General features: G+C 42.1%; 1 protein-coding gene across 2 annotated transcripts in view; it reads right to left on the bottom strand.

Annotated features, from left to right (window-relative positions):
* Nucleotides 1-826: 826 nt before the first annotated feature.
* The window catches only part of LOC141903355 (axin-1-like), a 35,336-nt gene continuing 21,920 nt past the window's right edge, over nt 827-14,242 (bottom strand). For both annotated transcript variants that reach the window (XM_074791461.1, XM_074791460.1), the window contains exons 5-11: nt 11,978-12,115; nt 7,671-8,407; nt 2,681-2,815; nt 2,339-2,566; nt 1,898-2,062; nt 1,322-1,501; nt 827-1,179 (exon numbers count right to left, since the gene is read on the bottom strand). In XM_074791461.1, coding sequence (XP_074647562.1) covers nt 1,050-1,179; nt 1,322-1,501; nt 1,898-2,062; nt 2,339-2,566; nt 2,681-2,815; nt 7,671-8,407; nt 11,978-12,115 — 1,713 coding nt within the window. In that variant the 3' untranslated portion in view covers nt 827-1,049. The remainder of the gene's footprint in view (nt 1,180-1,321; nt 1,502-1,897; nt 2,063-2,338; nt 2,567-2,680; nt 2,816-7,670; nt 8,408-11,977; nt 12,116-14,242) is intronic.

The raw sequence follows: 14,242 nt of genomic DNA, 5'->3' as shown, positions 1-14,242 counted from the left end.
TCGGCCCGATCAAAAATGCGTTCAATACAAATCAATGCCATCCAAATCTTTTGAAACAATGATATTCTCTTTTGCGAACAGTCAGGACCTGGTTCGGTGGATCAAGTTTGACTTGATCATAGAATTAAAATTTGTACATTTCCAAAGTTTCGAACTGATAATGATGGACCCCAGCACCTGCTGAACCGCTAACAAAAAGTTTGATCTTTCTTCGATAACGGAACCAAATGTTTCGTTCTTGGTTCTTACGGGTCTTTTAATATCATTTTGTGTAATTTCTTCAAACCTCTAAGTCACACATCGCCAACCTAGAACAGGCGATGTGTAGGCCCATTCAAGTGCCAATTATCAATACCATTGTCAAAGTGTTCTCATAAAATTTGTTATCAAATGTGTAGCAAGAAATTTGGCCTAAAATTCAAAACAGAAGCAAAAAATTTTATTTCGAGACCATTTGCCCATATCTTTCCATAGCCATCGATAAATATAAAATTTCCATAGCTTTTCGAGGGCCAGGAAAAAATTCCCATTTTCCAAAACCCGTAAGAACCCCGTTCATTTGACAACATTGAATTTGATATCGAGATGAGCAAAGCGGCACACAGCCAGCCACCGTAATGCCGTATACATAATAATGCACCCTTTCAATATAATAATATCACATAGTTCAAAGTCTTTTCTATCTTATTGTCGTTCCGAGTAATTGACATCGATGAAACCGACCGACCGACCGACCGACCGACCGACCGACCGACCGACCGACCGACCGACCGACCGACCGACCGACCGACCGACCGACCGACCGACCGACCGACCGACCGACCGACCGAGGCAGCAGTGCGAGCGGGCAGAGTGTCACGACGACGACCGCGCGAGTAGAGGAGTTATCATTCTCGACCGACTAGAAGAGTTCACAACCGTTCATAGTTCACTAGTCGCTCGCCGGTTTTTCTATCACATGTGGTTCGTTCCGGTAATTATACAACATCCTGAGGTATATACGTGTTAAGCGGAGTCGATCGATCGCGACCGTTTAATTTTCAGTTCGTTCACGACTCGATTTTCTCGACTTTGCCGACGATTTTGCCCTCCCACAACGGCAGAACGGCGTTATCGTCGGTGATCTCCTCGTGGACGACGCCCGTGTCGAATTCATCGCTCGCTCGTTTGAAAAAGAACCTGCGGAAAAAATTCGATGAAAATCATTAATTCATTTTTAAGCTCACGGCCGAAATCATCTTTTTAAAACGTGGCAATGTATTAAATTCGGCAACCGATAAAATTAACCCAAATCCGTCTGGCTGGTCAAATGATGACTTACTTGTAGTTTCCTTTCTTCGTGATTAGCTGTTTAAACTGGCGAAGAGTGATATTAGCGCCATCTAGGACACTTCTGTACGGTATAGGATCGCCGCACATGTAGTAACCTATGACTGTTTTTTCGGTGTGACTGCCTGGCGTACCTGGCGTATTCGCTGGTGACATCATTCTTTGTGATTTCCTGCAAATTCAGAATTAAACATTACATTACATCAATAATAAGTCAGATTGGTTTGGAATGAGGGCATTTTGACTACGAAATTTTGACTATGCCCTATTCTGTGTCAGTCGTGACCGGGCGTGTAGATTGACTGCAACGCGATCAGCAACTATGGGCGACCAGTCTGTCAGTCATGGCTGGGACTGGTCGCATAGATTGAGTGACAGTGTGCGACCGGTCAGTCGGTCATCAGTGTATATCCGTCATGACTGGGAGAAACAGCTGAGAGAGCAGAATATGCGTGACTGGGGTCACACTGGCAGTCGCAAGGGCATGTAGCTCAACGGATCATTGAGATGCGACTCTTGCTTCTAACTCTGTTAAAATAACAGCTGGAAAGTGATATATGAAACTTACTCTAGTCTACCACTAGTTGATGACTGACTACTATCAACACTGTACGGTTCAACTTCAGGAATGATCGTCGTCGTTGTCGTTGTTTTACCGGTATGCTGTCGCGGCGGAGTTCCGTACGTCGCTGTTACAGCACGTTTATCTTTAGCCGTAGCACCAGTAAATGACCTGTAAAACAATTCAATTATTATCTCATTGAAGAGGTAGAAATTTGTGAAAGTTTTAAATTTTCGGCTTTTACTAAAACCATTATGAAAGAAATGACCTGTTTATCAATCCAGAATACAAACTATTGCACAAATATTGACTAGTGAGGCGCTGGACTGCGAGGCGCTGGACTGCGAGGGGCTGGACTGCGAGGCGCTGGACTGTGAGGCACTGGACCGTGAGGCGCTGGACTGTGTTAATAGTTTATGACTCAATTCTCTGTCTCTCAATTCTTACCTTGATTTGGGCATTTTGCTCGCTTCGAGACGACGTTTGGCTTCCTCGAGTTGAGTGATCGGGTTTGGAGGGGTAAGCAGTGGCATAGACGGATCCTGTACAATGGGCTGGCTGGGTTTCTTGTGGTGTAGCGGGGCGCCATCGGGCCCGATCCACTGCGGCTGTAAACCACTCCGTTCCTGTGAGCCCGAACGCGTGTTCGGATATTGACTTGTTTTCTTCGACGTTCTGAAGCGACAAATCGTACACGCATATTGAAACATTTTAACAATCGGAAAGATTCCCAAAGAATTTGATACATATCCGACTTCGGCGGTCAAAGAGTTTTATCACTTTGCTTACCCTTGTCTGTGTTGCGATGGTGAAGCAGTTGACGATTTGTATGAGCGTTTATGAGATGAACTACGATCGGATAACTCAGTCGGACCAGTCGTGCATTCTTTCACCTTTTCATTCTCCAACATCCAGTTCAAAACCCTAAAACAACAAATACTGAATTAATGAAAGGTATAAATATACAAGGTTCCTGTACCAAATGCCATGACTTAAAATAACCTTTCTTCCCAATACGCCATTGAAACTTTAAATCCAAAATTCCATGACCCAGAAATTTTAACTCGTGCGAAAAGAACCGCAGCAAAAAACTCCATTCAGACCAGAAAACATGAAAATATCATAATAACAAAAATTCCATGACTTATACCGATATCAGAAATTCCCCGACCTTCAAAGAACTGGAAATCAATTTCAGGATTTTTCAATGACTGTACGAACCCTGCGATATAAAAAGACTTTTCTAGCGTATCAGAGATCAACGAAAAATAAATGAGGAAATAATCTCAAACATATCGTCCTTTCAACTATTCATCTTTTTCTAATCTCGACATTTTGCTTTGACGGGAGATTTTTCATTTGATCATATAAACGTACTTGCGATGACGCAATCGATTCAAAAAGAAATCGAAGACGCATAAAAGACGCGTCAGCCATTTTGATGTCGGAGACAAACGTATAATTTACACGTGCACCAGTCGAGTCGGTCGAACGACGAGCCCGCGTTAGTAAAACACGCGCGGAAGCTTCGAGATTTTCAACTCCGGCGACACAAATAATATAGCAATCTATCTATCCATCACACTTCTGGCGTCTAATCAAAAGCGTGATCCCGGGCTTTCATCCTAGCATATACCGGTTAACTAAAAGCGACTATATTACAGCTGAGATCCAAGCCCAACACTAATGAATACACCCTTCCCTTTGCCTTTAATATCTGACGCTATATATCGTATCTCTGTTAAAAGAGCGCCGGTACAAAGAATATGAAAAGAACAAAGTGCTTAGCTGGAACTTCGTCTAGCTTTGAAAGTTGGCATCCCAATAAGGTGCCTTCTATTACAAGCGCGTGATTTCTGCTTTGTGCTCTTTTGAAGCAGTTTGCGCGCTTCTTTAATTTGCCTTCGCAGTCATCTCTTGATCTTACATCGGCGCACTTCAAAGTTTCGACGGATTCTCTTCAGTTTTGGGAGATGACGTCGCCTGCCTGCGTCGCGAACGAACGTCTGCGCGGATGTACCGGACGACGTACGTTCGCTCATTTTCCAAATTCTATCAAATAATCGGAATGTCTTCACGAATTAACACGCAACCGAAATATTCCCGCGGATATTGCTAATAACCTTTTCTTTTACCAAAAATAGCGAAGATAGATAGAATCTTCAGGGTCTTTCGTACTATTTACTGTCTTCGCTAAATGTCCGAATTTCCAAAGCTACTTAATAAAGTATAAGCTTTTACTCATCACGAAGGCATAATCGAAAGTTAATGAAAACAAATACCAGGCCAAACGCGGAAATTACTAAAATTCTATAGTTTCAGACTCTAAACTAAAAATTAGTTAAAATCGGTTAAATGGCGGTGATATATTTTGGGTTGTAAAAACAGAATGAAGGCACCTGGAAATATTTGGTTTAATAGTTGGAAATTCAGTCGTAAAATGATTCGAGTCAGTTTTTGGAAGAAGTGATATATTTTTACAGCTGTAGCGCGTTGTTATCATCGCTGCGCGCATGTAGCGTGTCTTCTATTTGTGCTCGATACATCAAATAGCGTTTAATGCAACCGATTGACTCTTGTGAAGAGAACTCGCCGTCTTTCAAGTTTCTCTCGCGCGCGCGCGACGCCGAAAAAAAGGAGTCGAACTACAAGCATGATTAACTACAATATAGGATCATCACTCGGATTCGATATTGATGTAATTATCTCTTTGTGAAAAACATGAAACGTTTGAACGCGACTGCGACTGGAGACCGACCGTTCGTTTCAACTCGCGGCAAGGAGGAACCGCCTTATCTTTCATCCCGAAAAATTCTAATTTTCCACCGTCGTTTGTGTACGTAGAACCACCGAGAAAGAGAGAGAGAGAGAACAACAAACATATCTCGCTGAAATCGCTCTTCGGCTTTCAGACGAAATTAAAACACAAAGCTTTTACAACCAGACGCAACGCCTAATTGTTTTTCAGCGCAAGAAAAGACCGAGGAGATAAAACAGAGCAGAGAAGAGAAAGAGCGAGAGAGAAAGAGAGAAAAGAGGTTTGTTCTCGTTTGTTCGTTTTTCAGTTTTAATTGAAAATGATTAGTCGAAGAAGATGAAACGACGAATGTCTGTTCAAACGATCGAAACGAAGACGACCGACGTCAACACGAGTTTTCTGATAAGACGAACGAACGAGGAGCGACAGGAACGAACGAGGAGCGACACATCGCGCGAATCGACGACCGAATGAGAAATCGGGCAAATGTGACCGTTATTCGACACCTGACGGTCACCTCGAGAGAGGGTGCCAAATATTATGTCTTCAAACTAATTTCAATTCATGATGATTAATAAATTTTGTTTCCTTAACCTTTTAAATTCATATAGAGCGTATTTATTCTTGGGCCTTTTTCAATTACTTGGAGCACAGATTTTTTCAAGAAAAATACGGGAGGGTGAAGAAAAATAATTCTTAAAAAATTCTTAAAAAATCGAAAAAAGAAATTTTTCATAACTAATAGGCTCATCTCGAATGAAAGTCATCTCAAATGAAAGGGAACAGGAAACTTTTTCTAAAATCTAAAAAAAATTTTTTTATCATTAATGTTTTTCCAAACAAAAAACTTGGAAGGACTACAGAAAAAAATGTCTTTTTTCCAAATCGCTTAATTGAAAATTAAAATGATAATAACTATCACAAGTTACTAGCTTGAGAATCAAGGCAGATATAAAAGAAAAAATTTGTTATTTCAAATTGTAAAGGAAAATGGATTAAAAAGGACTATAAAGCCTTTTTTTTTAATTCGATATTTTGTGCAGAATTCCAGGAGCCAGATTCATTCCATAAATAATTGAAAAAAAGGCCTTATAATCTATTCTCTACGTGTGAGTTTACACGCGCCCGCCATTCAACAATTTGCGCAGAATTCCAGGAGCCGGATTCATAGCCCAAATATTAGAAAAAAGGCTTCATAATCTATTCTCTACGTGTGAGTTCACACGCGCCATTCAACTATCGAGTTCACTTATCAGTGATAAACGCGTTTATTCATTATATGAATCATGAAATATTAGAAATCGCGACATAGACACGCCAAAATCTAACCTAGAAAACCAACGCTATTCTTAAAAACATGAAAGCCTTTTTTCACGAACTATAGATGTTTTAAAACGTATAGATTCCAATCGATCGTCAGGCGGAGACTTTGATTGATACGCCGTAGTTGAACTATATCGAATTTCAATTAATTTCTATAACACCCGAAATATCTGTTTTTATCAAAACGCATTAAAACTATTGACGCCGGAAGTAAGAATTTCGCGAATATTTTCAAAGCCGAACGGATATCAAACGACGAATACGACGCGCTTCGAAAAAAGAGTTTTCTTTTGTTTTCAGCACCACACCCTGTCACGAGTATTGAAACTGTTTTAAAGTCTTTGATACTAATGCGCTACGTAGTTCGAGGCTAATTCGCGCCCAAGTTCACCGCAAAACGCTGCTAGCCGAGGGTAAATGACGTAAACTTTACATAATGACTCATTTGTGGCCGCGAATAGCGTTTCCACTTCAAAAGCCGACTTCAAACAACGCGCAAAACTACATAATTAGACGCGAGAATAACGAGGGACCTTCGGCCATCTAGCGAGATGTCCCGACCGCTCGACGACGACAGATTCGGAAATTTGTTTATGTCCGTCGTATGTGCTTTAAACACTATTCAAGTCAATTAGTAACGGACGCCATCAGCAACAACACAACACAAATCACGCCTTATAACTAGAGACCGCAACGAACCACTCAGCGAATCAGCACCATTTTTAACGCGCCTTTGATCTATATTATCAGACAAATAAATCTAGCGAATCAACGCGAATGCAGCCACTTTGTATCGGCTCATTTCGCCTAATTTCAAACGAAATTTACTCGGCGACGGCTTACGCGAGGCGTCGTACGCCCGTGGGTGTCGAACGAGCGAGTCCGGGCGCGCTCAGTCGCACCGTTCTGCCGCGCACGCGCCGCCGCTAATTAGTGGAAGGCCGCCGAGCCGACAAACGAAATCACAATATTTGCGGTAATTGCTGGCCGAAAGCGACACTGTTGAGACGAACCATCGAGCATTAGTTCGTTAACATACAGCGCACTAGCAGCAGCAGGTAATCAGCTGAATGATCGCTCGCCGGGCCCGGTATTCCTCAATCGGCTCATTGTCGAGTGACTCGAGAGTCCTCGTCGAGATTTTATTATCTCAAGTGGTTAAACGATTGCCGATACTGAGCTGCCCGTTGATCGCTGTTTCACTCTTGACACGCGATTAATGCCCGTTAGCGAGAATCAATTAGTCGCTGAGGAAACAATTCAACTCTTCACACGTATCTTAAACTTGATAATGATGTTTTATGAAATGCAAACGTGCGATACGCGTAATTATCAATCTTATACATGAATCCTTAACCCGCCGCAGTCACCGAAGCACTACAACATCCATCGGGGTTCAACTAATCGCCACCATTCCAGAACTTTGTCAGGGGCGCGCCTTGAGGGATCATTCAATAAATTACTCAAGCAAGTTAAGGCCAGGGTTAAATCGGACGATGGCCAAAACGAAGTGCACCCGGAGCCACCCATATAGAGATAGGATCCCCGAGCGACCCGATAGAGAAACGATTCGGATCTCAGGTTCAAATGAGACTGTAATCTTCTGGGGGAAAATACACTCATTCACTGGTTCATGCAAGGCTGTAATTTTCTGGAAGAAAACAAACTGAAGACTTACGATTTAGTACCGATACTTACTTTTCATTGTTCGGGTTCAGCATATTTGGCACTGGTAACGGCGGAGACCTGTCGTACGCGACGCTCACTCCGCTGTCGTAAACATTACTACTAGAGTCCGAAACCTTCTTACTCGATCCGACACGTTTACCCGACTCGCGACTACGATCGCGATACCCGGGTATCGACAGCGAGTCCGGCGGACACGTCCGTAAATTAGCGTTACCGGCATCGTCGACGCAACACGAAATGCCGCATTGTTGCGCAGCGTCGACCTCGTAGAGTTGTTTCGATGATTTGATAACGTCTCTAACGGCGTGGTGATGATGGTGATGATGGTGTATGTGTTTGTAATGAGTCGTAGGTTCGGCTATGTCGTATATTGCACCGCTAGGTTCGCTGACACCGCTGTCGTACGAATGCAACGAAATGTAGTCTTTATCCTTACGTTTAGACGACGACGACGCGTGATATCCGGGCTTCGGAACGCCCGCCATATATCCGGGCGTTAACAGTTTTCGGTACGCCCGTTCGGGCGATTTCGATTTAGGCGAGTGTTTGCCCGGCGACCGACTGGGCGTCTGTCCGTTCGAACAATCCCAGATACGGGACACGTGCTCCTCTAGAATACTTTGCGCGTTGTCTTCGCGATCTTTCTCGGCCGCCGCCATTAAACTGGTCAGCGTCGCCGACGCGGCTGATTTGTTATAAGGTGTTATCGATGACTTCGTTTCGTCCATCGATGCTGAAGTATCCGGCTGAAAAATACGACGACAAATAACTATTAGATATCCAATTTCGAATATTATAAATATGCAATTTTTCGATTTTCCGACGCGGAAAAAGGGATGGAACATCGCGATGATTATCGACGACGAATACTCGATTGAAGTTTGTTTCCGTTTCATTGAATTTGTCACTTTGAACGACAAAGGAAAATCATCAAAGTGAATGACTATGAATCGATACGGTGAATTCAGTATATATTCTTAGAGTACGTCATTCATTTATCGATGTTTCGGATCAATATCGACGATACACACGCCAACCAAACATCTGAAGGGTAAAAACTTCAATGCCTATTGATAACTGTTATTATTTCATGATGCGTTGACTGAATCAGTCAACTCGCACCAAGCTAATACATTTAAAATCACGATCAGCATTTCAGACTATATCATCCTCCTCAGTAACCAGACCCTGAACACTGAAGTCTTACATCTTACGATCTTTGAAGCTTTAGAACTCTTATTGTTGTAAGGTTGGCTGTTGCTAGATTGGCTATAAAACTATTTGGTCCAAGACTAGTCTAAGTCTAAACCATGTTTATCGAACTAGCCCCTGATAAGAAGAAGTTTGAAATATTGCCATTCTATGAAATATGTTCATTTGAATTCGAGCTTATGATTATTGTTGACACTAATTATGTGGAAATCTAAACACTCTCTTCGAACTGTTGATGTTGTAGAACTTGCCGAAAACTTCAAACGGAAATTGAAAAGCTTCCCCGAAATCGAGAGAGAATAAATTTAGCGCTTCAATTCATTTCATTTAATTTAAGAGTAAGAATTCTATAAAGAGCCAGAAAATTATGGTTTTTTAAAATTTCAAAAGAGACGAGCCGCTGAGAGACGACACCCGAACGCTGCTTCGTTTTATCTCAGTTCATCGCATTGAATTGTTTGATGTCGGTCCGATCAGCACCGTTCTGAACGGACCGACCCCCAGTCGAGTCGAGCCATCATTTTTATCGCGTTCAAAGCGAACGATTTCGAGCTTTCGCGCCTCGAAATAAAAGCGCCGAACGAACGAGCGAACGCGGTCTTATCGCTTTGACGCCCTTTGACAATCGTCGCCATTGACAACGCGATCGTGCGCTTCACGAGGCAACAATGCATCAAACGCGATAATCGCTTAAATATCAGCGCACAGGGGGAGGGCACAACGGAATCAAAGTGACACATTCTCATCTTTTTTTTTTGCTTTTAAAGATAAGAAACAACCGCGAATTAATCGCAAACTTTGACACACAACGGTCGCGGTGAAGTGAAAACTAGACAAAATGAAACTAGCCCATTAAGGGGTCTACAGCAACTGCATTTGGCTTTTCATACATCTAGCCGCTATAATACGGCAAACTGGGGTACCGATAATCCTACTTCCCGGCGAGTAAAATTCAACGGGAATCCGCCACAGGTTCACTAGTGTACGGTACGATATCAATGCTGAATTCATCGGCTTAATTCCATTAAAATCTAATGATTATTTCTTAAATAAACAATATTTGAAAATCGTGCCACATTCGAGTTTATTTAGACGCACGATTTGTCTAACTTTTGGATTGGAAGACGAAAAACTGAGATCGAACTTCTTTCAAAATGAACTACCTTTGACCGAGTACTTCTGATATGTATACGGTGTCATCTGACAGGAAAACCGGAACGCGATGTGAAGCCCTATCACAATATTCACATATTCCTTTTAACATCTGATATGGTTAATATCTAAATGACGGCGGATCTTATGACGGAGACCAGAAAACTGGACATTACTTAATGATTGCTATCATCAATAACCGTGCGCAGTTTGAGAAGGACGAAGTGACACAAGAATGCCGGTATTAACAGGCTGTGAATTCTTTGAGGTGCTTTGTGCTGGCTGGATCTGACGGATTACCACCAGCCTCTAAGCGTCTGTGACATGTTGCGGCGTGTGATGTCTCTCCGCAGCGGCCCATGGGAGCTGTCCGCGAGGTCATAAAGCGAGCTCCAGCGCACTTCAAATAGCATAGCGACCGCGCGTCGTCCGTTCGTCCGTCAGTCGGCCGTCATCTCTCTCTCTCTTTCTCTCTAAAACAAAGAAAATCGCCGCTTCAAAGAGTCACGCGACGTCGCCGGCTCGGGTTAACTAACAGCGTCTTTAGAAGAAACTTCATAAAAGACTCTCAAAGACGTCATCGAGTCAGGACTCTTCATCAAGCGTTGTCGTCGTCTCAAGTTGACGTCGGTTGAAACCGACGCCCGGCGCATCAAACGGTAAATTTGATGAAGATCGACGACTAATAGCGGATAAAACAGTGACAACGGAAGATGACGGAACCATTAATCACCACGAGAAAAAAACCATGTTCCTCGAGCTCAACTTTCTCACTAGATGGCGTGCTGTACCAGTACCAGATATCCCACAAAGTTTTGTTAATTTTCACTAAATTTTCTAGATTTTAAGCAGCCTACATAAAACATTAGACTAATCATTACTCAGATTACTCCTAAAGGTTCATGTATACTGAGATTGGCCATTCATTGGATTTGAGAAATGATGTCCAGCACAATTGTTGAAATGCCCACAAGTGGCATGCATCCACTAGTGACACCTGGTGGATTCACTAGTGACACCTAGTGTATGAACGTAGAGTACTCAATTTGCACTCGACACTCATACGAGGGTTTATCCTATAGATCTTTTTATTTATAGGCAAACTTATTTTCACATCAGACAACAATGAAAAAATCCTTTCTTGTCGCGGTGACAATAAACGAGCGTTTCCGCGAAACGCTCGTTCGTCCGATACGCGGTATCAATCGTCGTCACTCGCGGCGAACGCGGAAACTTTTCACTTTGACGGTCGCATCGAAAGCCGTCGCGCATTAACCGCGTATACTAGCGTCGGGGCTTTACGTTTCCATCAAACGCGAACGCGGTGTATTAACCGACCTTTATCCGATACTAGACAACTTTGATCCACGGATAAAGCCTTTTACGTCTAGTGCGTACCCCCCAACCCCCTTTTTAGCCTGATCCTGAAAAAGCTTACGCAAACGATTCGTTCTTTCTTCCATCCGTGTGTTCTTCCGTAGTTCAAATGGGCATTTATATATCGCGCGTACGCCGGATTTTTTCCCCTCTTTTTTGTACGAACACGTGTTTTGATCATCAAAGCGATGGCGGCAACGATGATCAACAAGGCACGAACGAGAATGTTAAAAGCGTCTAAAACGGCGATAACCCGTAAACGAGTTTTTCGAAGAAATCAGCGCTAAAAAAAAAGCGCCGCACCCAGATCCGACAGTTTCACCTTCGGGTCAAATTTTCGATTGTGAAACCCGGAAATTTTTCATCAAAAACGGCTGAACTCGGTCTGAAATGATCCGAGTGCCCGAGATCAGTAGAAATGGTTATTCTAGTATTTTCAGTTCCAAATATTGAATTTCAAAGGTTAAGATCTAGCAACAAACATCGATTGATAGAAAGACTAAGAGTTGTTTAGTGCATATTTGACCCTGCTCCGGCATGGACCAAAGTGATAAACAACAGATATGAATATTTACCTCGACGATAAGTCGTCGTATCTTCTCGATACTGGCCTGTTCTTTGAGCACCTTCTCCAGACGTTCGGTGAGCATCGCTGCGAAAGCTATCGGATCGACTTCGGCGATGTTACGATCTTTCGGAGCGCGGTCCGTACGCTGCGTAGAGAAAAAAAAAACAATTGTTAAAACTTGAATAAAAACATCAAAATTATGATTCCTCATTTTGCGAAATAACTTTTCTTTATATCCAAGACTTTTTTTGAAATAGTTGAGACCTGGAAATGGTCGGTTATTGCGTATATGGAAGGATCAAGCGTTCCAGAAATCTGCCTTAAGGGTTGCGATTATGTGTATATATATATATATATATATATATATATATATATATATATATATATATATATACATATACATATATATGTATATATACATACACATCGGCCGCGATATAGGTGATCAAAGAGAGCTGATGTTAATACCTTTAGTCGGTCGATATGTGGATCAAAGAATTTGTTAATAAAGTCAAGCAATGAACAGAAAATCGCCATTCGACAATTAATAATAGTAGTAATTATCATAGAAGAGAACGGCGCCGGTTATTTCATCCGTCATGCTCCATTTTAAAAGCGAATCTTTCCGCAATCGTTAGTGTTTCGTCATAACTGCTCGTTTTAATCTCGGTTGCATAAAAACTCGGCCTTTTTGTTTGTCGAAGAGACAACGGTAAAAATTCTAATCAACGTAAGTAACTGACATTTCAGGACGGGCAGAGAGAAAAATTTTCTCTTTTGCTGGATTGTTGACGGTTTAGTCATAAAAAGACAGAATGGAGATTTCGTCTTAACCAAAATTATTACTAAACTCACGCATGAAAAATGCGATAATTTAATTAGAAGCAAAAAACTGTGCAAGGAATGATGATGATGTGCGCTGGATGAAAAAACCACTCGGGTGCATAAACCATCAAACTAAATTAAACGCCTTTCACATTTCGGTAAAAGTGCACGCTTAAATGTGACGAGTGAAATTAAAAAATAACCTCGTACAATCATCCCGTCTTCCCGTGGAAAACAATCATTTCAATAAGATACAAGAAAAAGAAACATTCTTGTGCGCAAAGTTCTAAAATATCCATTTAAATGCTTATCTTCGTTCATATTTTGCGATCGTTTGAATATTCGCCAACAATTCTAACAAGCAAAATACCCACACCCCGAAACAGACAGTGCGTCGTGGCGCCCCCTGGAGTCAAAATCGGCATGCTGTAAATATGCATCGCATAAACCGCTCAGGCTATACACTAGACGGCGCTACTTACGTTCATACAATCGTTACATTTCGGCGGCGGTGGCAGCACTTTTTCTAGTTCGATCTGCTGAAACAATTTTTCGCACATTTTGAAAAAACCTCGATAAAAATGCATTTCGATAAAAAGCTGAACGACGACGACGACAGCAGCAGCAGCGACAGCGGGCGACGCGAAAAAACTCAGAAATATATAGCAAGGAAAAAACCAATTACGTCGCGTGGTGCTGTCGCAATTTATTCGCTAAGCCAACGCGCGCGAAACGTCTTTGAAGTTTAAGTGATGTTATGTTATGTGCACTAAGGTGTGTTTCAAAAGCCGATAATGACGAAAGAGACGCTTTATTTTCCGGCGAGTAAATTCCATCGATTACACTTTTAACGGAGGCCTCCGACGATTATACTCCGTCTCAAACGCTTCCGCGGGGAAATCAGATAATGGCGTCGGCGGAAAAACGATCCCGTACAGGTTCGAACGAGATTTCCGCAGCTTTTTCCATTTTTTTGCCAAAAATTTTTCAACCGTAAATAGTCATCATCGACATGATGTAGTAGAGATTGTTTTATTCAGTTGTGGTTTGATAAGGTTTGAATTTTACAGTCAAACCTGCAATAACTGGGGTGGTCAAAATATCAGGTTTCTTACTGCACAAAATCCAGGGTCTGGTTTTATAGACTGACATTACCCTCAACGTTAACTCTATTGAAAATGAATTGAGTTAGCCCTCGGGTTAAAGGTAATACCAGTCTATAAAACTGGGCCCAGATTTCTAAGTGATCATTTCTATGACCCTAGACGTGAAATTCCTTGATTAAATCATAAGATATCCTCAGTGGGGGCTAATTTGTTAAGAGATTCCCCGTGCCACTTGTCAGCAGCAAAAACTTCAAGATGCCAAAAATTCCCAGATTTTCCCTGCGGGGAAGAATAATTCCGTAACTCCCTGATCGGTAAGAACCTCATGATGTCGAGGACTA

This window comes from Tubulanus polymorphus, chromosome 4, assembly GCF_964204645.1.
Source record: "Tubulanus polymorphus chromosome 4, tnTubPoly1.2, whole genome shotgun sequence".
NCBI lineage: Eukaryota > Metazoa > Nemertea > Palaeonemertea > Tubulaniformes > Tubulanidae > Tubulanus > Tubulanus polymorphus.
This window is presented reverse-complemented; position numbering and strand designations above follow the sequence as displayed.